This window comes from Salmo trutta, chromosome 23 (assembly GCF_901001165.1).
Source record: "Salmo trutta chromosome 23, fSalTru1.1, whole genome shotgun sequence".
Classification (NCBI taxonomy): Eukaryota; Metazoa; Chordata; class Actinopteri; order Salmoniformes; family Salmonidae; genus Salmo; species Salmo trutta.
The window spans coordinates 35758568-35780804 of record NC_042979.1 but is presented as its reverse complement, the minus strand read 5'-3'; the positions used below and the strand labels follow the sequence as shown (position 1 = coordinate 35780804).

The following is a 22237-nucleotide window of genomic DNA, read 5'->3' as shown; positions in this document are numbered from 1 at the left end:
CTGGAGCAACGAACCGCCCTTGCTGTCTCTGCCTTGCCAGTTCCCCTCTTTCCACTGGGATTCTCTGCCTCTAACCCTATTACAGGGGCTGAGTCACTGACTTACTGGTGTTCTTCCATGCCGTCCATGGGAGGGGTGCGTCACTTGAGTGGGTTGAGTCACTGACGTGGTCTTCCTGTCTGGGTTGGCGCCCCCCCCCTTGGGTTGTGCCATGGCGGAGATCTTTGTGGACTATACTCGGCCTTGTCTTCGGACGGTAAGTTGGTGGTTGTAGACATCCCTCTAGTGGTGTGGGGGCTGTGCTTTGGCAAAGTGGGTGGGGTTATATCCTGCCTGTTTGGCCCTGTCCGGGGGTATCATCGGATGGGGCCACAGTGTCTTCTGATCCCTCCTGTCTCAGCCTCCAGTATTTATGCTGCAGTAGTTTATGTGTCGGGGGGCTAGGGACAGTCTGTTACATCTGGAGTATTCTCTTGTCTTATCCGGTGTCCTGTGTGAATTTAAATATGCTCTCTCTAATTCTCTCTTTCTCTCTTTCTTTCTTTCTCTCGGAGGACCTGAGCCCTAGGACCATGCCTCGGGACTACCTGGCATGATGACTCCTTGCTGTCCCCAGCCAGCCTGGCCATGCTGCTGCTCCAGTTTCAACTGTTCTGCCTGCGGCTACGGAACCCTGACCTGTTCACCGGACGTGCTTGTTGCACCCTCGACAACTACTCTGATTATTATTATTTGACCATGCTGGTCATTTATGAACATTTTAACATCTTGACCATGTTCTGTTATAATATCCACCCGGCACAACCAGAAGAGGACTGGCCACCCCTCATAGCCTGGTTCCTCTCTAGGTTTCTTCCTAGGTTTTTGGCCTTTCTAGGGAGTTTTTCCTAGGGAGTTTTTCCTAGCCACCGTGCTTCTTTCACATGCATTGCTTGCTGTTTGGGGTTTTAGGCTGGGTTTCTGTACAGCACTTTGAGATTTCAGCTGATATACGAAGGGCTATATAAATTAATTTGATTTGATTTGATTTGCTTTTAATTACCCATCTACCATCTACCAACCACAAACTCCCTGGTCTTTGTGGTTGAATCTGTGTTTGAAATTCACTGAGAGACGGAGAGACCTTACAGATAATTGTATGTGTGGGGTACAGAGATGAGGTAGTCATTAAAAAATATGTTAGACACTATTATTGCACACAGAGTGAGTCCATGCAACTTATTATGAGTAATCCAGACATTCTGTTCCCAACAGTGGGACTCAGACAGTCTGATTGGAAAGTTCTCTCTCTCTCTCTCTCTCTCTCTCTCTCTCTCTCTCTCTCTCTCTCTCTCTCTCTCTCTCTCTCCCCCCTCTCTCTCTCTCTCTCTCTCTCTCTCTCTCTCCCTCTCTCTCTCTCTCTCTCTCCCTCTCTCTCTCTCTCGTTGACAATCACCCTCCTTCCTTTATTCTCCCCACTCGTCCTCTTTCATTTCCCTCTTCTTCTTTCTCTCCTCTTGACAAATCACTCTCCTCCTCTCTTCTCCTCCCTCTCTTCCACCTCCTGTGCCAAATGTAAACAAATTGTTGAGAGATTAAATTATGACAAATTACTATTATACTATTACATTATTATATTATATCAAACATTGTATAAGATCAAGTAGTGACTTATGAAGAGACGAGGTGAAAATGTCTACTGGTCTGGTGGGGAGCTCTTTGGGACTAAATAAAGGATTTATTTACAGTATTTTAGTATAGTGTTCTATGCTTTTAAAAATAATTCATTCATTCTTTCATTCAATAAACACAAGACAGTGTCAACACGTCGGTCTTAGAATGCTATATATGTTATAGATGAATAACTTATTAATAACATATTAAAAACATATCTTGTGTGTGTCAGCACTCAGCCACAATACAGGGATCCACAATGCTCAGTTTAGTTAACCAATAAACAAAGAGTGACATCATTACTGGATTATAAGAAGGAATGTATCAATCATATCGGACAATAAACAGTGTGGACTAAGAGTATTTTAATTGAGAGTACACTTAACACAGTGTTGGCCATCACCAGAGGGGTTAAATCACAAAGATCAATGAGATAGACGTTGTTAGTTTCCTAATTCATAAAAGAAGATTGGAATGGACATGGTATAACTGAGTATGATATGTTATAACACATATCCATCTATAGCTTTCTCAATGCACCAGAAAATGAGTCAGATCAAAGTTAACTCAAATCAAATCAATCAAATGTTATTGGTCACATACACATGGTTAGCAGATGTTAATGCGAGTGTAGTGAAAGGCTTGTGCTTCTAGTTCCAACAGTGCAGTAATATCTAACAATTCCCAACAACTACCTAATACACACAAATCTAAAGGGGTGAATGAGAATATGTACATATAAATATATGGATGAGCGATGGCCGAACATGCTACCTTGTTAATCTTGCTATGGGTAAGTCAGGCCTGGTGTAGCTGACATCATAGTGCCTTCATTTCATCACAGTCAATTCATTCATTCGGCAGCAATTCATTAAAATGCCCTTTATAGTTTATCATAATACTACTTAAACTGAGATTGACACCAGAGAACCAGTCTAACTTATTGTAATTCATAAACAATGCTTTGTTTTATAATGAGAAAATACATCAATAGTTGTTGTTCTGCATCTTTATCAAAGTGAGCTTACATGGAGATAAATATGAATTCACATGATTGAAATGCTGTAAAAAGTGCAAGAAATAAAAGTAAAAATACTTTCAATTACACATTTTTGGGGGTATGTGTACTTTACTTTACTATATATATTTTTTACAACTTTTACTTCACTATATTCCTGAAGAAAATAACATACTTTTTGCTCCATACATTTTCCCTAAAAGGGTTCTACAGTACCTGGAACCAAAAAGGGTTCTCCTATGGGGACAGCCAAAGAACCCTTTTGGAACCCTTTTTTCTGAGTGTACATTTTCTGGACTTTTTCAGAAATCTATTGCTGTCTTATTGATTTTCCAGAGACCAACAGGAGAGGTCACATTTAGAGATCCCCAGTGGTCAGTCTGTCCTGTCAACAAATGGACCTGACCTCCATATTCACGGTGAGCCTAATTCTCCTAATAAGCTAGTATAAAATAGCTTTGAAACCTTGCTCATGAACAACTACTCATTGCAACACAGCAGTTAACAACCACAATTAGCATCACCACAGCTTTCTTTTGCTTTCCATTTGAATTGTTTGTTTCAGATACTTTAGGATAATGTCATCACTTTGGTGAGAAATGAGCTGAAGATGCTCAAGGCAATTCTTTGTAAAGAATACCCAGAGTGCACTTAGAGTCAGAGGAAGGATGAGGAAGTGATGCATGCTGAAGATGAGAACCAAGAGAGGGATGCCAGAAAGGGGGCTCTGAAGATCAAGTCCTAAGGGACATAAACCAGAAGAAGCTCGCTGACACACTGGAGAAAAGTGGCTTTGTGGGCCACTCGTAGTTTCGGTTGGGTAACAGCTAAGGACAGGGTTGTAACAACACTTGTAGAAAAAAAGGTTATATCTAGAACCAAAAATGCTAAATCGGCTGTCGAACCCTTTTGGGTTCCAGGTAGAACCCTTTTGGGTTCCAGGTAGAACCCTTTTGGGTTTTCACAGAAGGCTCTACGTCAAGGGTGAAATTGTGGTGTAGATATGGGGGGTTTAAAAATATTTCCTGCAATTCTACAGTTTGACATGACTTGTGTTTGAGGGGTATATGGAGGGGTATTTTGAAAAAAACAGTATAAGTGGAAGAATAAGTGGGGGAGAGAAACAGCTAGAAAAAATGTTCAGTTTTATAATGCTATTCTACACATTTTGTCATTGTTTTAAAGCTAATTTCCTGCAATTCCATGGGGCATAGAGCAACATTTGCTCTTTTATAGCTCATTTCATGCTATTCTTCACATTTTGCGATGAGGATGAGAGAACATTTTACAGTTTTTAAGCTAATTTCCTGCACCTCTACACATTTTGACATGAGTCTAAGATAAATTGTCGCAGTTTTTAAGTAACTATCCAGTGAAAGAAATATTTCTAATGACCGGTATACGCCCACACCATTCTATTGTTGGGGTACGCCCACACCATTCTATTGTTGGGGTACGCCCACACCATTCTATTGTTGGGGTACGCCCACACAATTCTATTGTTGGGGTACGCCCACACCATTCTATTGTTGGGGTACGCCCACACCATTCTATTGTTGGGGTACGCCCACACCATTCTATTGTTGGGGTACGCCCACACCATTCTATTGTTGGGGTACGCCCACACCATTCTATTGTTGGGGTACGCCCACACCATTCTATTGTTGGGGTACGCCCACACCATTCCAACACAGAAAAGCAGATTTGTACGTCATTTTAATAAGCAGAACACTGCCATACATGTCCCCTCCTCCCGCACTCACAGAGTTGGAGTGTATCTCGGGCTGGCCGGCACTCTGTCCTTCAAAGCGTCTCTTCTGACACACTGACCCTCCTTCACATGTTCAACACAACATTCACTGACCCTCCTTCACATGTTCAACACAACATTCACTGACCCTCCTTCACATGTTCAACACAACATTCACTGACCCTCCTTCACATGTTCAACACAACATTCACTGACCCTCCTTCACATGTTCAACACAACATTCACTGACCCTCCTTCACATGTTCAACACAACATTCATGACCCAGTGCTTTGGATTGGGCTTGAGGCCTTAGTGTCCCTGTGAATGGCAAAACAGCCTTTTGCTGGTTCCTGGAGGAAAGTCAGTGAAGTCACGCTTCTGTTCTAACGCAACTCTGGGGCATGATGGGATACTTTTCACTGTCGTCATGGCAGAGGATGGGGAGTGATACTTGTCAAGTCCGTTTAGTTCAAATTTGCAAATTGCTGCTCCCAAAACACCAGATTTGGTTTGGGGGGTGCCAACATTAGCAATGTAGTAATTAATATTAACATTCTCTGCGCTTCATGTCCAAATTATCTTAAAATTACTTAAAGGAACAGTTTGGGATTTTTGACAATGATTTTTGGCTCTCTAGCTTCTTCCCCAGACTCAGATGAAAATGTTTAAGTTTATGCATCCAGGATGAAGGAAGTTAGAGGTTGTCACGGATACTCCCTCTCCGGCCTCTAGGTCATCAGGCTGCTGATTATCCTGCACACCTGTCACCATCATCTCACGCACCAGCGCCTCATGACACTCACCTGGACTCCATCACCTCCTTGATTGTCTTCCCTATATCTGTCACTGACGCTTTTACTTTCAGTTGGGGCACAACTGGACACTGGTCAAGAAAGAAGAATCAGCTTTCTATGTTGTTACATTGGTATAACACTGGGTAACATTGTTTGGAAATAATTCAATACGTGTAAAGGATTAGGAGAGGACATTTGTAATGTTAAGAAGTTGAAGAGTGTAGACCTACCTGAATGTGTCCAATAGAAGGTCTTGTTTTCATTGCAACGTTTTGCAACAGAGTAAATGTTTTACAACAGAATCGGTGTAATGTCACAGGGGGAATGAAGTAAGGTTGAGAGTGTGTGTGGATATGTGACCATATATGTGTGTTCCACCAGGGGTGCTGCTGTTACAGTGAGATTGAGAGGTGAGAGATCAATTCTGATCAGCTGCGCGTGCGCGCACACACACACACACACACACACACACACACACACACACACACACACACACACACACACACGACAAACAGGCTCCAGCAGGGACTGGAGCAGACACCAGATGTGTTGACATGAGGCTTGTGCTAACTTGACCTGCTAATATGGCCCTAATTTGTCTCTCAGTTTGTGCCGCCACCTTCCAGGTGGGAAGAGCGGTGTTTCCATGTGTGACAGTTGGGGAATCATGGGAAATGTAGTTTAGCAGGTAGATCCTTACAGTCGGTGGTACAGATACAGCTTCCAGCAATTTCTGACATCACAGCACCATGAATAACTAATCCATAATGAGGAAGATTACAAACAAAACGTGTTCAAATTTCATAAATATTTATTACATATCAATGAACAGAATTTACTACTTTCACAGCAGTGGTCTACAGCACTTGTTCAAATAACTGAAATAATTGTTAAAAAAAATAAAATAATAATAATAGAATAAAGTTTCATTTGAGGCCACATTTGAAACACAAACATTTACAAGTAGTACTTGGCATTAAAAACGATACAATATTTTTAAGACACTTGGTGTTATTTTTATTATTTTCTTCTTTCGTTTTGATATCACAGAGAGGTTGAGCAACAGTCTAAACACTAAATATTGATTTAGATACAAAAACCACTGCAAAAACATCAAGGAGTTGGGGTGGTGTGAACTTAACAGGGACGACGGAAACAAAGGAGAGAGTAACAGGGAGAATGATCAAAGTGATAGAAGCCGTATTACAAACCTTCAAACCACCAGACATCCCACTCCCATTCACCTACACTCATGTTAAGAACCAGCGTAATAAATAACAAGTCAAATTCCATTGTAAAAATAGTCCCCCTATGTTGTCCCTCTGGTTTTGCGTAATAGTATTGAAAGAGACCATATTGAGACAGGCAAGTACAGAGAGAAACAGAAGAAAAGGTGTGATAGAGAGAGAGAAGGGGGCTCATGCTAGATCAGAAGAGGGGTGCCATGTCGCAAGCTGACCACACATGGGTGCTCACATAGTCGAACGGATGCACAGATGCTTAAGCCAAGAACTCTCCCTAATATTCCTCTCTGGACATGTACTGTATGCAGGTTTTGCAGCAATATCACCGTGACCTGTATAGTAGTAACAACAGAGCCTCTCCCTAACACTGCTCTCAGCATGATGCAGATTAAGACACTGAGAACACAGTATCATGCTGCACGCCTGGTCTCCCATGGGAGATACCAAACTCCTAACCATTAGCCCAGTAGGAAATTCCCACTTGGGTTAAGGATGACACTGATTTTGAAGTTGCAGGCGTGAGCCCAACTCATGTCCAGTACATACTGATGAAACACTACATTTCCCATGATGCCCTGGTATTGTGTCATGTTTGACCCCTGACCCGTGTTCTGATTGGCTGATATCACTCTACTCATTGGCATTGGTTACTTATCTATCTTATCAGAGGTGTGTTAAGTATCAGAGGTGTGTTATGGCTTCCTCTGTGCTGTTTCAGTCCACTCTGTCTTTACACGCATCACAACTCCTGTGTTCAGTAATGTCCCATTGCACTTGGGAAGTTATGAATTGCTCCTAGTGGAGAGTTGGAGAGGAGAGGAAATTCCGTATTCCAAATAGTTCCTATAGGGACTCTGAGTTAGGCTACAGTACCTACCACTTGCCATCTAACCCTAACCCATCTACCATCTAACCTTAACCCATCTACCATCTAACCTTAAACCATCTACCATCTAACCCTAACCCATCTACCATCTAACCTTAACCCATCTACCTTCTAACCATAACCCATTTACCATCAAACCCTAATCCATCTACCATCTAACCCGAATCCTCCTGCCATCTAACCCTAACCCATCTACCATCTAACCTTAACCCATCTACCATCTAACCTTAACCCATCTACCATCTAACCCTAATCCTCATGCAATCTAACCCTAACCCATCTACCATCTAACCTTAACCCATCTACCATCTAACCATAACCCATTTACCATCAAACCCTAACCCATCTACCATCTAACCCTAATCCTCCTGCCATCTAACCCTAACCCATCTCTCATCTAACCCTCCTATCATCTAACCCTAAGCCATCTCTCATCTAACCCTCCTATCATCTAACCCTAACCCATCTACCATCTAACCCTCCTATCATCTAACCCTAACCCATCTCTCCTCTAACCCTCCTATCATCAAACCCTAACCCATCTACCCCTCCTATCATCTAACCCTAACCAATCTACCATCTAAATGGACTCTCATCCACTATGTCTATGTCCTAAAAGCCACCCTATTCCCTATATAATGCACTACTTTTGATCAGCGCTCTATGGGCCCTGGTTAAAAGTTGGGACGCAACCTATGACCGACTACATTACCTCATGCCATCACTCCTAAAAGGAAGTAGTTGGCTACTTGATAAATTCTCCAACCCGACTAACAAGAGAATCAATGTTGGCTGAGTCTACACACCACTATACAGAGAGGCAAGCTGATAGAGGTCCCATGTAGACAATAGCGGCCAAACACCAGACAGACCATGTCCACTGGGCACAGACGTCAATTCAACGTCTATTCAATGTTGGTTCAATGTTATTTAATTGAAATGACGTGGAAACATTGTTGATTCAGCCAGTGTGTGCCCGGCTGTTTGTGTCGGATACTGCCGTCGACCCACTAGAAAGCCGATGAGCTAACTGGCCAATTGGCCGCTGGCTATGACAATGTTGGGCCATTTATAGGCCACAGTAAGCTTACTGTCAGGGCAGGTTGTAGTCTGTGTATAGAAGACTGTATGCATTTTCATTCTGTGAGGACCTGGACCGAGGGATTCTCAGGGACAGCCAGAAACAGGACAGTAGTAGCAAAGGCATGCAGGTGCTTTTAGAGACCCTAGAGGGGTGTGTGTGTGTGTGACTCTATGATGATTGAACCTAGCTCACAGAGTCACTGTAGGATGTTATCTACAGAGGGATACATGACTAAGACTGCTACTGTCAGAGACCAGCCAATCAGAGGAGGTGACTGGTGGCTGATGGGAGTTGTGGTTTTGGTGAAGGATGTGGCGAGTTGGCACTTGTGGGAGACTCTGTCTCCAGTCCAGCCCTGTCTACCTGCATACTGTGAGTTGGGAAGGAAACAGAACAAGACTGACAGACATGGAGAGCATAAAACATCTTACATTTACTAAATATGTGAATAAAATGTGTATTATAATATATCTATAAAGGCATACATGTCTGTCAGTGTGTATGCATCTTAATGTATAAATAGATGTACACATACATATATTATACTACAGTTGAAAGTGGAACAGGAAATAATCATATAATATGCAACAAATGGTAAGCCAAAGCAACTTCACGAGGGCGTCGGTTCCAACACAGATTTTTCTTCGTGCCTTGGTGCGTAGATTTACATTCAGTTTTGGTTTATTGATGAAACCTTCGCCGTATAATGACCTCTGAACTCTGAACTAACCATACCACCTCAAATTACCTCCTCGTTTTCTTTGGGTTACTCGCTGCGGTGCAACACACACACACACACACATTCCTCTTCTACACACCACGTCTGAGTATGAAGACCCAGACCACAGAGATAAAAACTAAACAGAAATCAACGAACTACAAATAAAATGACCGAAAGGAGGAGAGAAGAGGTGGATGAGGAGGAAAGGAGGAGGAGAGAAGAGGGGGATGAGGAGGAAAGGAGGAGGAGAGAAGAGGTGGATGAGGAGGAAAGGAGGAGGAGAGAAGAGGGGGATGAGGAGGAAAGGAGGAGGAGAGAAGAGGGGGATGAGGAGGAAAGGAGGAGGAGAGAAGAGGGGGATGAGGAGGAAAGGAGGAGCAGAGAAGAGGGGGATGAGGAGGAAAGGAGGAGGAGAGAAGAGGTGGATGAGGAGGAAAGGAGGAGCAGAGAAGAGGGGGATGAGGAGGAAAGGAGGAGGAGAGAAGAGGGGGATGAGGAGGAAAGGAGGAGGAGAGAAGAGGTGGATGAGGAGGAAAGGAGGAGGAGAGAAGAGGGGGGATGAGGAGGAAAGGAGGAGCAGAGAAGAGGGGGATGAGGAGGAAAGGAGGAGGAGAGAAGAGGTGGATGAGGAGGAAAGGAGGAGGAGAGAAGAGGGGGATGAGGAGGAAAGTAGGAGCAGAGAAGAGGGGGATGAGCAGGAAAGGAGGAGGAGAGAAGAGATGGATGAGGAGGAAAGGAGGAGGAGAGAAGAGGTGGATGAGGAGGAAAGGAGGAGAAGAGAAGAGGTGGATGAGGAGGAAAGGAGGAGGAGGGCAGAAAATAAGTGCATGATGGGATTGTCTTCACTTTAGGTCCAGGATGTCTTCTTCGAACGAGGTGGAGAGGGTGAAGGGGCTGGCCAATGGGCTCTCCTCTCTAAGCACCACTTTCTCTGGCTCCGCCTCCGAGCTGGACGAGCAGTGCCGTTGGATGTCCGAGTCCGTGTCGGCCGACTCCGAGCCCACTCTGATAGGACACACAGCATGCCCATCAGTTTGAATCACTACATCTTAACGTTTTACACTCATATCATTTGAACATTGGGGAACCGCCAGGGCCCTCTACGCCTTCAGAGAGGGCCTATATTTTTATATATTAATATAATCTGGAATTGTGTTTTCATTGATTACATTTTTTTTTTCTTAATTGTAATGATGTTCCTATTGATTTTCTTCAGTTTGTTTTGGAAAAAGAAAGATTAATATCCAAGAGAAAAAAATATCCAATCAGAATTTTTGGTAGAAATAATCTAGCTGGGCTCAACGCTCATTGGCTAGGCACTCGGGCTTTGACTAGAAGGCACCAGCCAACGTCATTGACATTGACTTCAATTAGAGCAGCATTTTGGAATGACAGTAGATTCAACCAATCACAAATTGTCTTGTAATAGGTGGGACAATTTAACGATTCTTCAAGGCTCTTTAGAGGGCCTAATTATACGTCACTAATTCAGAGCCAATAGCGAGCCTTATCTTGTTTTCTCACGCTTGAGCCTAGCTATCTGGCTAACTTTTTGCAGTGAGTGTATGTAACGATGGCGATGGCAACTGCAGAGAAAGAAATCGAGGACGATGTGGTGGCTAAATTGTTAGCATCGCCATTTTCAAGGCTAACTTTTAATGAAAAGTTAAATCTTGTACAGACCGATAGACCAACTCCTGCACTGCCTAAATTGGTGCAACGAGGAAAGTTTTAAAAGGCATTTTCAAGTTAATAATTATGAGCGCTATCTATGGATTACCAGCTGTGAGCTGACAAAAAAGCTTTACTGTTGGAATTGCCTACTCTTCAGCACCGATAATAACTGGTTTCAAAGATTTTGCCTGTTTGACAAATCAGCACTTCGACACCAAAACTCAAGTTTAAAAACATTTTGGGAAACAAGAGTAGACCTTCTTCTTAACAAGCAACGGCGCAATAAAACACTTACTCACAATGATAAAGTCAGGCACAAAAGGGAGATTCTAAAGCGCCTTATTCATACGGTTGTGTTTTTAGGCAAGCAAGAATTAGCATTCAGAGGACATGATGAGGGTAAAGAATCAGCTAATAAGGGAAACTACTTGGAAATACTGGATTTCTTGGCTGAGTATGACAGCACGTTAAACTGCCGTTTGGCTACGGCTACCATGTTCACAGGCATTTCCAGCAAAATCCAAAATGACCTGATACACGAGGTCGCGAATGTAATGACAGATGTCATGAAGGAAGAATTGAAGAAAACCTCCTTTGTAACCATCATGGTTGACGATACGACAGACATCAGCAATGTAGCCCAAATGTCTTATGTGTTACGTTACACTACCGATGGTGGTGTGAAGGAAAGGTTTTTCAAATTTGAGGATGTAACTGAGTATAAACGGGCAGAAGAGGTTGCTGCCCGAATTATCAGCTTTTTAGAGGAATGTGAATGCACGGCCAAAGTTGTGGCACTGTGTTACGATGGGCCTGCAGTCATGGCCTCTGGTATAAACGGAGTACAAGCCAAGGTGAAAGAAACTATCCCGCAAGCTCTGTTCATTCATTGCTATGCGCACACTCTTAATCTGGTCATGTAAACTAAAAGTGCTGGTAAACTAAAAGAATGCAATATTTTTTTCTCATCTTGGTGGCCTAGCAGTGTTTTTCTGAAGATCTGTCAAACGAACAAATCTACTGGATGAAATATGCCAGCAAAGACTACCCAGAGTGGCGCGAACATGGTGGAACTTCTCCTCACACTTGAAAAAAAGGCAGAACTCATTGAACTCTTTGAATACATAGTGGACCATCACGATGACTCTGATGAAGACACCAATCACAGCGCAGATCAATACATGATGCACCTGACAAGCTTCGAGTTCTGCTTCCTGCTATCCGCGTTCTACTCCATATTTGCATACTCCGACGTGCTGTTTGGAATATTGCAGAACAGGGAGTTTGACACGCAGTTCTGCTTGTCCATGGTGGACGACCTCTGCAACACCACAGAGAGGCAAAAAGGAAAATTCGATTCCATCTACGAGGACACTGTGAGTGAGACCGAAGTTCCAAGGGGACGCAGGACACATATGCAAGGAGAGGTTCGCGAGCAGTACCAACAGCTACACAGTGCGATCATCGACAATATTGTCACTCAGCTAAGAAACAGGTTCAATGACCATGGAAGGCTCATGTTCCTTGCCCTCCTGGACCCACAAAAGGAAACACCAAACTTTCCAAACTCTGCGTTCTCAAGTCTCGAGGAAAGCTATGGCACTAATTTTGATTTGCCGCGGCTTTAAACAGAACTCACAGTTATGTACTCAATGTCTGACTTCGAGGGTAAGAGCCCGGCTGATCTGCTCCACTTTCTCCAGCAGAAGAGACTAATTGATAGTATGCACCAATTGTATCTGCTTACCTGTCTAGTTTTGACCATTCCAGTGTCCACTGCATCAGTAGAAAGAACATATTCCAGGAACACCACTGGACAGGCCCGACTGTCAGCCCTGGCTTTGATCTCAATCGAAAAAGTACTTTTTCGGATGTAAAATCAAAAGACAAGCTATATGAACCTGCCATTGACCTTTTCATTAAGAAGGACAGGAGAATGGACTTGGTTTTGAAATGATCATCATAATGGCGAGTGGACTTTTTATTTTCATCTACAGCTTGCTTTTGGTTGCTATCTCGTTCATATGAATACAATGTGTAAAATATTATTTCAACTTTAGATCACTGGTTGTATGGTAAAAACAAAGGTAATGACATTGCAATTGGAAGTACTGGGTACATGACATTTCGTGTTGTGGTGCATTTATTTATTGTTGCACGCTCGAGATAGAACATTGAATACAGTGTGACTTCTTTCTCTCTGACAGCATATACTGTCCGTGGTCTTAAAACAATGTGAGTAGTTGTGTGGTTGAATTTATTCCACCACTATTTGAGTGACTGTTTGTTTTGGCAAATGTTTATCTGAAACGACGCAACGTTGTAACGTGGTTCCTGCTATCGATATTTGCAACCATTGTGTACGTGTGCTGCTTCTGTGAGCCACAGCCGAGGCGTGGCTTAGGACCGTTTGACTCTGTCATCTAAGAATTGCTTCTCCTACATAGGTCTGCAAAAGAAAGGTCTCAAGTCATGCTCTGTATACACAGGCATCCGAGTTCTCTATATGTATGACGTCAGATCTTTTTCCGCAACTGAGGGCCTAGCTCCAATAGTCACGGTTTGCCACTGCATTTGAAGTAACAAAACTGAGAAACTTCTAGGCACATGTGCTTTTCTCACGTTAGCAAATTATCAGCCAAGCCGCGCTTCTTAACACCCGTCTGCTTAACCTGTCTGGGCTAGGGGGCAGTATTTTCACGGCCAGATGAAAAACGTACCCAATTTAAACAGGTTACTACTCTGGCCCGGAAACTAGAATATGCATATTATTAGTAGATTTGGATAGAAAACACTCTGAAGTTTCCAAAACTGTTTGAATGGTGTCTGTGAGTATAACAGAACTCATATGGCAGGCAAAAACCTGAGAAAGATCCAAGCAGGAAGTGAAAAGTCTGGGAATTGTAGTTCTTCTTTTGATTCTCTATCGAAGCTCCAGTGTCTGTGGGGTGACGTTGCACTTCCTAAGGCTTCCATTGGCTGTCTAAAGCCTTCAGAAAGTGGTTTGAGCATTTTCCTGTCACTGGGCAGAGTATAGGAGCTCAGTTACTGAGTGGTCTGCCTGGCAACAAAGTGGTTGGATATGCTCGGTCCCGCGAGCACGCCCCTCCTTCTTTTTCTTCTTGAATGAATATGCTATTGTCCGGTTGGAATATTATCGCAATTTTACATAAAAAATACCATGAAGATTGATTTTAAACAGCGTTTGACATGCTTCTAAGTACGGTAATGGAACATTTTGACTTTTTGTCTCTCGTTCCGCGCTCACGAGTTACCCTTTGGATAGTGCTCTGAACGCACGAACAAAAGGGAGGTATTTGGACATAAATATGGATTATTTGGAACAAAAACAACATTTCTTGTGGAAGTAGCGGTCCTGGGAGTGCATTCTGACGAATATCAGCAAAGGTAATACAATATTTCTAATACTAATTCTGAGTTTAGGTTGCCCCGAATTTGGCGGGTGTCTGAATAGCTTGCCGTGATGGCTGAGCTATGTACTCAGAATATTGAAAAATGTGCTTTCTCCGTAAAGCTATTTTAAAATCTAACACAGTGGTTGCATAAAGGAGTAGTCTATCTATAATTCTTAAAATAATTGTTATGTATTTTGTCAACTTTTCTGATGAGTATTTTTGTAAATTGATGTGCACATTCACCGGACGTTTTGGTGGGAATACATTTTCTGAATATCACGCGCCAATGTAAAATGCTGTTTTTGGATATAAATATGAACTTTATCGAACAAAACATACATGTATTGTGTAACATAATGTCCTAGGAGTGTCATCTGATGAAGATCGTCAAAGGTTAGTGCTTCATTTCGCTGTGTTTTGGATTTTATTGACACATGTCCTTGCTTGGAAAATGGTTGTGTGATTATTTTTGTCTATGCACTCTCCTAACATAATCTAATGTTTTGCTTTCGCTGTAAAGCCTTTTTGAAATCGGACAATGTGGTTAGATTAACGAGAAGTGTATCTTTAAAATGGTGTAAAATAGTCGTATGTTTGAGAAAGTTGAATTATGACATTTTGTTGTTTTTGAATTTTCCACCCTGATATTTCACTGGCTGTGTCCCGCTAGCTGTGTCCCGCTAGCCCTGATATTTCACTGGCTGTGTCCCGCTAGCTGTGTCCCGCTAGCCCTGATATTTCACTGGCTGTGTCCCGCTAGCTGTGTCCCGCTAGCCCTGATATTTCACTGGCTGTGTCCCGCTAGCTGTGTCCCGCTAGCCCTGATATTTCACTGGCTGTGTCCCGCTAGCTGTGTCCCGCTAGCCCTGATATTTCACTGGCTGTGTCCCGCTAGCTGTGTCCCGCTAGCCCTGATATTTCACTGGCTGTGTCCCGCTAGCGTCCCACCTAGCCCATAGAAGTTAACCCGGAAGCCAGCTGCACCAATGTGTCGGAGGAAACACCGTTCAACTGACGACCGAAGTCAGCCTGCAGGCGCCCGGCCCGCCAAATATATGACTTCTAATCACTGCTGCTATCTAGGTTTGTGAGTTGTTGAAGATGATATGGGTCCTTCACCTGTCACTGCTGGTGGAGGTCAATGTTCGTGCCTTTATCTCTTCCTCAGTGGTCTTCTTGCTCATCTTCCTCTGTTTGACGGTGCTGCTGTCGGGCTTACTGCTCGGCTCCTCGGTCAAGCCTGGGAAGAACACACAGAATAAGATCATTCAGTAGGGGAATATCAGGCCCACTCAGTAAGAACCGACCACAACACAACCACTCAATTAACCACTTAAAAAGGAGGAGCACAAATAGCATTACACTTGCTGTGGTGCTTAGAATGGTTCTAGTGGGTTACAGCAGGTTAGTGTGCTGGGATGGTTCTAGTGGGTTACAGCAGGTTAGTGTGCTGGGATGGTTCTAGTGGGTTAGACAGGTTAGTATGCTGGGATGGTTCTAGTGGGTTACAGCAGGTTAGTATGCTGGGATGGTTCTAGTGGGTTACAGCAGGTTAGTAAGCTGGGATAGTTCTAGTGGGTTAGACAGGTTAGTGTGCTGGGATGGTTCTAGTGGGTTACAGCAGGTTAGTGTGTTGGGATGGTTCTAGTGGGTTACAGCAGGTTAGTGTGATGGGATGGTTGTAGTGGGTTACAGCATGCTAGTATAATGGGATGGTTCCAGTGGGTTACAGCAGGTTAGTATGCTGGGATGGTTCTAGTGGGTTACAGCAGGTTAGTGTGCTGGGATGGTTCTAGTGGGTTAGACAGGTTAGTATGCTGGGATGGTTCCAGTGGGTTACAGCAGGTTAGTATGCTGGGATGGTTCTAGTGGGTTACAGCAGGTTAGTGTGCTGGGATGGTTCTAGTAGGTTACAGCAGGTTAGTGTGCTGGGATGGTTCTAGTGGGTTACAGCAGGTTGGTATGCTGGGATGGTTCTAGTGGGTTACAGCAGGTTAGTATGCTGGGATGGTTCTAGTGGGTTAGACAGGTTAGTATGCTGGGATGGTTCTAGTGGGTTACAGCAGGTTTGTATGCTGGGATGGTTCTAGTGGGTTACAGCAGGTTAGTATGCTGGGATGGTTCTAGTGGGTTAGACAGGTTAGTATGCTGGGATGGTTCTAGTGGGTTACAGCAGGTTAGTGTGCTGGGATGGTTCTAGTGAGTTAGACAGGTTAGTGTGCTGGGATGGTTCTAGTAGGTTACAGCAGGTTAGTGTGCTGGGATGGATCTAGTGGGTTACAGCAGGTTAGTATGCTGGGATGGTTCTAGTGGGTTACAGCAGGTTAGTGTGCTGGGATGGTTCTAGTGGGTTACAGCAGGTTAGTATGCTGGGATGGTTCTAGTGGGTTAGACAGGTTAGTGTGCTGGGATGGTTCTAGTGGGTTATAGCAGGTTAGTGTGCTGGGATGGTTCTAGTGAGTTAGACAGGTTAGTGTGCTGGGATAGTTCTAGTGGGTTACAGCAGGTTAGTGTACTGGGATGTTCTTGTGGGTTACAGCAGGTTAGTATGCTGGGATGGTTCTTGTGGGTTACAGCAGGTTAGTGTGCTGGGATGGTCTTGTGGGTTACAGCAGGTTAGTATGGTGGGATGGTTCTATTGGGTTACAGCAGGTTAGTATGGTAGGATGGTTCTAGTGGGTTACAGCAGGTTAGTGTGCTGGGATGGTTCTAGTGAGTTAGACAGGTTAGTATGCTGGGATGGTTCTAGTGGGTTACAGCAGGTTAGTGTGCTGGGATGGTTCTAGTGGGTTAGACAGGTTAGTATGCTGGGATGTTCTTGTGGGTTACAGCAGGTTAGTATGCTGGGATGGTTCTAGTGGGTTACAGCAGGTTAGTATGCTGGGATGGTTCTAGTGGGTTACAGCAGGTTAGTGTGCTGGGATGGTTCTAGTGGGTTACAGCAGGTTAGTGTGCTGGGATGGTTCTAGTGGGTTAGACAGGTTAGTATGCTGGGATGGTTCTAGTGGGTTACAGCATGTTAGTGTGCTGGGATGGTTCTAGTGGGTTAGACAGGTTAGTGTGCTGGGATGGTTCTAGTGGGTTAGACAGGTTAGTGTGCTGGGATGGTTCTAGTGGGTTACAGCAGGTTAGTGTGCTGGGATGGTTCTAGTGGGTTACAGCAGGATAGTGTGCTGGGATGGTTCTAGTGGGTTACAGCAGGTTAGTATGCTGGGATGGTTCTAGTGGGTTACAGCAGGTTAGTATGCTGGGATGGTTCTAGTAGGTTAAAGCAGGTTAGTGTGCTGGGATGGTTCCAGTGGGTTACAGCAGGTTAGTGTGTGGTATAGTTCTGGTGGGTTACAGCAGGTTAGTATGCAGGGATGGTTCTAGTGGGTTACAGCAGGTTAGTATGCTGGTATAGTTCTAGTGGGTTACAGCAGGTTAGTATGCTGGGATAGTTCTAGTGGGTTACAGCAGGTTAGTATGCTGGGATGGTTCTAGTGGTTTAGGCAGGTTAGTGTGCTGGGATGGTTCTAGTGGGTTACAGCAGGTTAGTGTGCTGGGATGGTTCTAGTGGGTTACAGCAGGTTAGTATGCTGGGATGGTTCTAGTGAGTTAGACAGGTTAGTGTGCTGGGATGGTTCTAGTGGGTTACAGCAGGTTAGTGTGCTGGGATGGTTCTAGTGGGTTAGACAGGTTAGTGTGCTGGGATGGTTCTAGTGGGTTACAGCAGGTTAGTATGCTGGGATGGTTCTAGTGGGTTACAGCAGGTTAGTGTGCTGGGATGGTTCTAGTGGGTTACAGCAGGTTAGTATGCTGGGATAGTTCTAGTGGGTTACAGCAGGTTAGTGTGCTGGGATGGTTCTAGTGGGTTACAGCAGGTTAGTATGCTGGGATGGTTCTAGTGGGTTACAGCAGGTTAGTGTGCTGGGATGGTTCTAGTGGGTTACAGCAGGTTAGTGTGCTGGGATGGTTCTAGTGGGTTACAGCAGGTTAGTATGCTGGGATGGTTCTAGTGGGTTACAGCAGGTTAGTATGCTGGGATGGTTCTCGTAGGTTACAGCAGGTTAGTGTGCTGGGATAGTTCTAGTGGGTTACAGCAGGTTAGTATGCTGGGATGGTTCTTGTGGGTTAGACAGGTTAGTATGCTGGGATGGTTCTAGTGGGTTACAGCAGGTTAGTGTGATGGGATAGTTCTAGTGGGTTACAGCAGGTTAGTGTGCTGGGATGGTTCTAGTGGGTTACAGCAGGTTAGTATGCTGGGATGGTTCTAGTGGGTTACAGCAGGTTAGTGTGCTGGGATAGTTCTAGTGGGTTACAGCAGGTTAGTATGTTGGGATGGTTCTAGTGGTTTAGGCAGGTTAGTGTGCTGGGATAGTTCTAGTGGGTTACAGCAGGTTAGTGTGCTGGGATGGTTCTAGTGGGTTACAGCAGGTTAGTGTGCTGGGATTGTTCTAGTGGGTTACAGCAGGTTAGTATGCTGGGATGGTTCTAGTGGGTTACAGCAGGTTAGTGTGCTGGGATAGTTCTAGTGGGTTAGACAGGTTAGTATGCTGGGATGGTTCTAGTGGGTTACAGCAGGTTAGTATGCTGGGATGGTTCTTGTGGGTTACAGCAGGTTAGTGTGCTGGGATGGTTCTAGTGAGTTAGACAGGTTAGTATGCTGGGATGGTTCTAGTGAGTTAGACAGGTTAGTGTGATGGGATGGTTCTAGTGGGTTAGACAGGTTAGTATGCTGGGATGGTTCTAGTGGGTTACAGCAGGTTAGTGTGCTGGGATGGTTCTAGTGGGTTACAGCAGGTTAGTGTGCTGGGATGGTTCTAGTGGGTTACAGCAGGTTAGTGTGCTGGGATTGTTCTAGTGGGTTAGACAGGTTAGTATGCTGGGATGGTTCTAGTGGGTTAGACAGGTTAGTATGCTGGGATGGTTCTAGTGGGTTACAGCAGGTTAGCATGCTGGGATGGTTCTAGTGGGTTAGACAGGTTAGTATGCTGGTATAGTTCTAGTGGGTTACAGCAGGTTAGTGTGCTGGGATGGTTCTAGTGGGTTACAGCAGGTTAGTGTGCTGGGATGGATCTAGTGCGTTACAGCAGGTTAGTGTGCTGGGATGGTTCTAGTGGGTTAGACAGGTTAGTGTGCTGGGATGGTTCTAGTGGGTTACAGCAGGTTAGTGTGATGGGATGGTTCTAGTGGGTTACAGCAGGTTAGTGTGCTGGGATGGTTCTAGTGAGTTAGACAGGTTAGTGTGCTGGGATAGTTCTAGTGGGTTACAGCAGGTTAGTGTGATGGGATGGTTCTAGTGGGTTACAGCAGGTTAGTGTGCTGGGATGGTTCTAGTGGGTTACAGCAGGTTAGTGTGCTGGGATGGTTCTAGTGGGTTACAGCAGGTTAGTATGCTGGGATGGTTCTAGTGGGTTACAGCAGGTTAGTGTGCTGGGATGGTTCTAGTGGGTCACAGCAGGTTAGTGTGCAGGGATGGTTCTAGTGGGTTACAGCAGGTTAGTATGCTGGTATAGTTCTAGTGGGTTACAGCAGGTTAGTGTGCTGGGATTGTTCTAGTGGGTTACAGCAGGTTAGTGTGCTGGGATGGTTCTAGTGGGTTACAGCAGGTTAGTGTGCTGGGATGGTTGTAGTGGGTTACAGCAGGTTAGTATGCTGGGATAGTTCTAGTGGGTTACAGCAGGTTAGTGTGCTGGGATGGTTCTAGTGGGTTACAGCAGGTTAGTATGCTGGGATAGTTCTAGTGGGTTACAGCAGGTTAGTGTGCTGGGATGGTTGTAGTGGGTTACAGCAGGTTAGTATGCTGGGATGGTTCTAGTGGGTTACAGCAGGTTAGTGTGCTGGGATGGTTCTAGTGGGTTACAGCAGGTTAGTATGCTGGGATTGTTCTAGTGGGTTACAGCAGGTTAGTGTGCTGGGATGGTTGTAGTGGGTTACAGCAGGTTAGTATGCTGGGATGGTTCTAGTGGGTTACAGCAGGTTAGTGTGCTGGGATGGTTCTAGTGGGTTACAGCAGGTTAGTATGCTGGGATAGTTCTAGTGGGTTACAGCAGGTTAGTATGCTGGGATGGTTCTAGTGGTTTAGGCAGGTTAGTGTGCTGGGATGGTTCTAGTGGGTTACAGCAGGTTAGTATGCTGGGATGGTTCTAGTGGGTTACAGCAGATTAGTGTGCTGGCATGGTTCTAGTGGGTTACAGCAGGTTAGTATGCTGGGATGGTTCTAGTGGGTTACAGCAGGTTAGTGTGCTGGGATAGTTCTAGTAGGTTAGACAGGTTAGTATGCTGGGATGGTTCTAGTGGGTTACAGCAGGTTAGTATGCTGGGATGGTTCTAGTGGGTTACAGCAGGTTAGTATGCTGGGATGGTTCTAGTGGGTTAGACAGGTTAGTATGCTGGGATGGTTCTAATGGGTTAGACAGGTTAGTGTGCTGGGATGGTTCTAGTGAGTTAGACAGGTTAGTATGCTGGGATGGTTCTAGTGAGTTAGACAGGTTAGTGTGATGGGATGGTTCTAGTGGGTTAGACAGGTTAGTATGCTGGGATGGTTCTAGTGGGTTACAGCAGGTTAGTGTGCTGGGATGGTTCTAGTGGGTTACAGCAGGTTAGTGTGCTGGGATGGTTCTAGTGGGTTACAGCAGGTTAGTATGCTGGGATGGTTCTAGTGGGTTAGACAGGTTAGTGTGCTGGGATGGTTCTAGTGGGTTACAGCAGGTTAGTGTGATGGGATGGTTCTAGTGGGTTACAGCAGGTTAGTATGCTGGGATGGTTCTAGTGGGTTAGACAGGTTAGTGTGCTGGGATGGTTCTAGTGGGTTACAGCAGGTTAGTGTGATGGGATGGTTCTAGTGGGTTACAGCAGGTTAGTGTGCTGGGATAGTTCTAGTGGGTTACAGCAGGTTAGTATGCTGGGATGATTCTAGTGGGTTAGACAGGTTAGTGTGCTGGGATGGTTCTAGTGGGTTACAGCAGGTTAGTGTGATGGGATGGTTCTAGTGGGTTACAGCAGGTTAGTGTGCTGAGATGGTTCCAGTGGGTTACAGCAGGTTAGTATGCTGGGATGGTTCTAGTGGGTTACAGCAGGTTAGTATGCTGGGATGGTTCCAGTAGGTTACAGCAGGTTAGTGTGCTGGGATGGTTCTAGTGGGTTACAGCAGGTTGGTATGCTGGGATGGTTCTAGTGGGTTACAGCAGGTTAGTATGCTGGGATGGTTCTAGTGGGTTACAGCAGGTTAGTGTGCTGGGATGGTTCTAGTGGGTTACAGCAGGTTAGTGTGCTGGGATGGTTCTAGTGGGTTACAGCAGGTTAGTGTGCTGGGATGGTTCTAGTGGGTTACAGCAGGTTAGTATGCTGGGATGGTTCTAGTGGGTTACAGCAGGTTAGTGTGCTGGGATGGTTCTAGTGGGTTACAGCAGGTTAGTATGCTGGGATAGTTCTAGTGGGTTACAGCAGGTTAGTGTGCTGGGATGGTTCTAGTGGGTTACAGCAGGTTAGTATGCTGGGATGGTTCTAGTGGGTTACAGCAGGTTAGTGTGCTGGGATGGTTCTAGTGGGTTACAGCAGGTTAGTATGCTGGGATGGTTCTAGTGGGTTAGACAGGTTAGTATGCTGGGATGGTTCTAGTGGGTTACAGCAGGTTAGTGTGCTGGGATGGTTCTAGTGGGTTAGACAGGTTAGTATGCTGGGATGGTTCTAGTGGGTTAGACAGGTTAGTGTGCTGGGATGATTCTAGTGGGTTACAGCAGGTTAGTGTGCTGGGATGGTTCTAGTGAGTTAGACAGGTTAGTGTGCTGGGATGGTTCTAGTGGGTTACAGCAGGTTAAGTATGCTGGGATGGTTCTAGTGGGTTACAGCAGGTTAGTATGCTGGGATGGTTCTAGTGGGTCACAGCAGGTTAGTATGCTGGGATGTTCTTGTGGGTTAGACAGGTTAGTGTGCTTGCAACACAAGGGTTGACGGTTTCATTCCCTCATGGGAAACATATAGTAAATATACTGTATGTGTCGCTGTCACCTGT

General features: G+C 44.8%; 1 protein-coding gene across 1 annotated transcript in view; it reads right to left on the bottom strand.

The window, feature by feature from the left end:
- Positions 1-9865: 9865 nt before the first annotated feature.
- garnl3 (GTPase activating Rap/RanGAP domain like 3) overlaps positions 9866-22237 on the bottom strand; it is a gene marked incomplete in the record, with an annotated part of 164142 nt that continues 151770 nt past the window's right edge. The window contains 2 exon segments of the mRNA XM_029710021.1: positions 9866-10156; positions 15361-15481. Coding sequence (XP_029565881.1) covers positions 9994-10156; positions 15361-15481 — 284 coding nt within the window.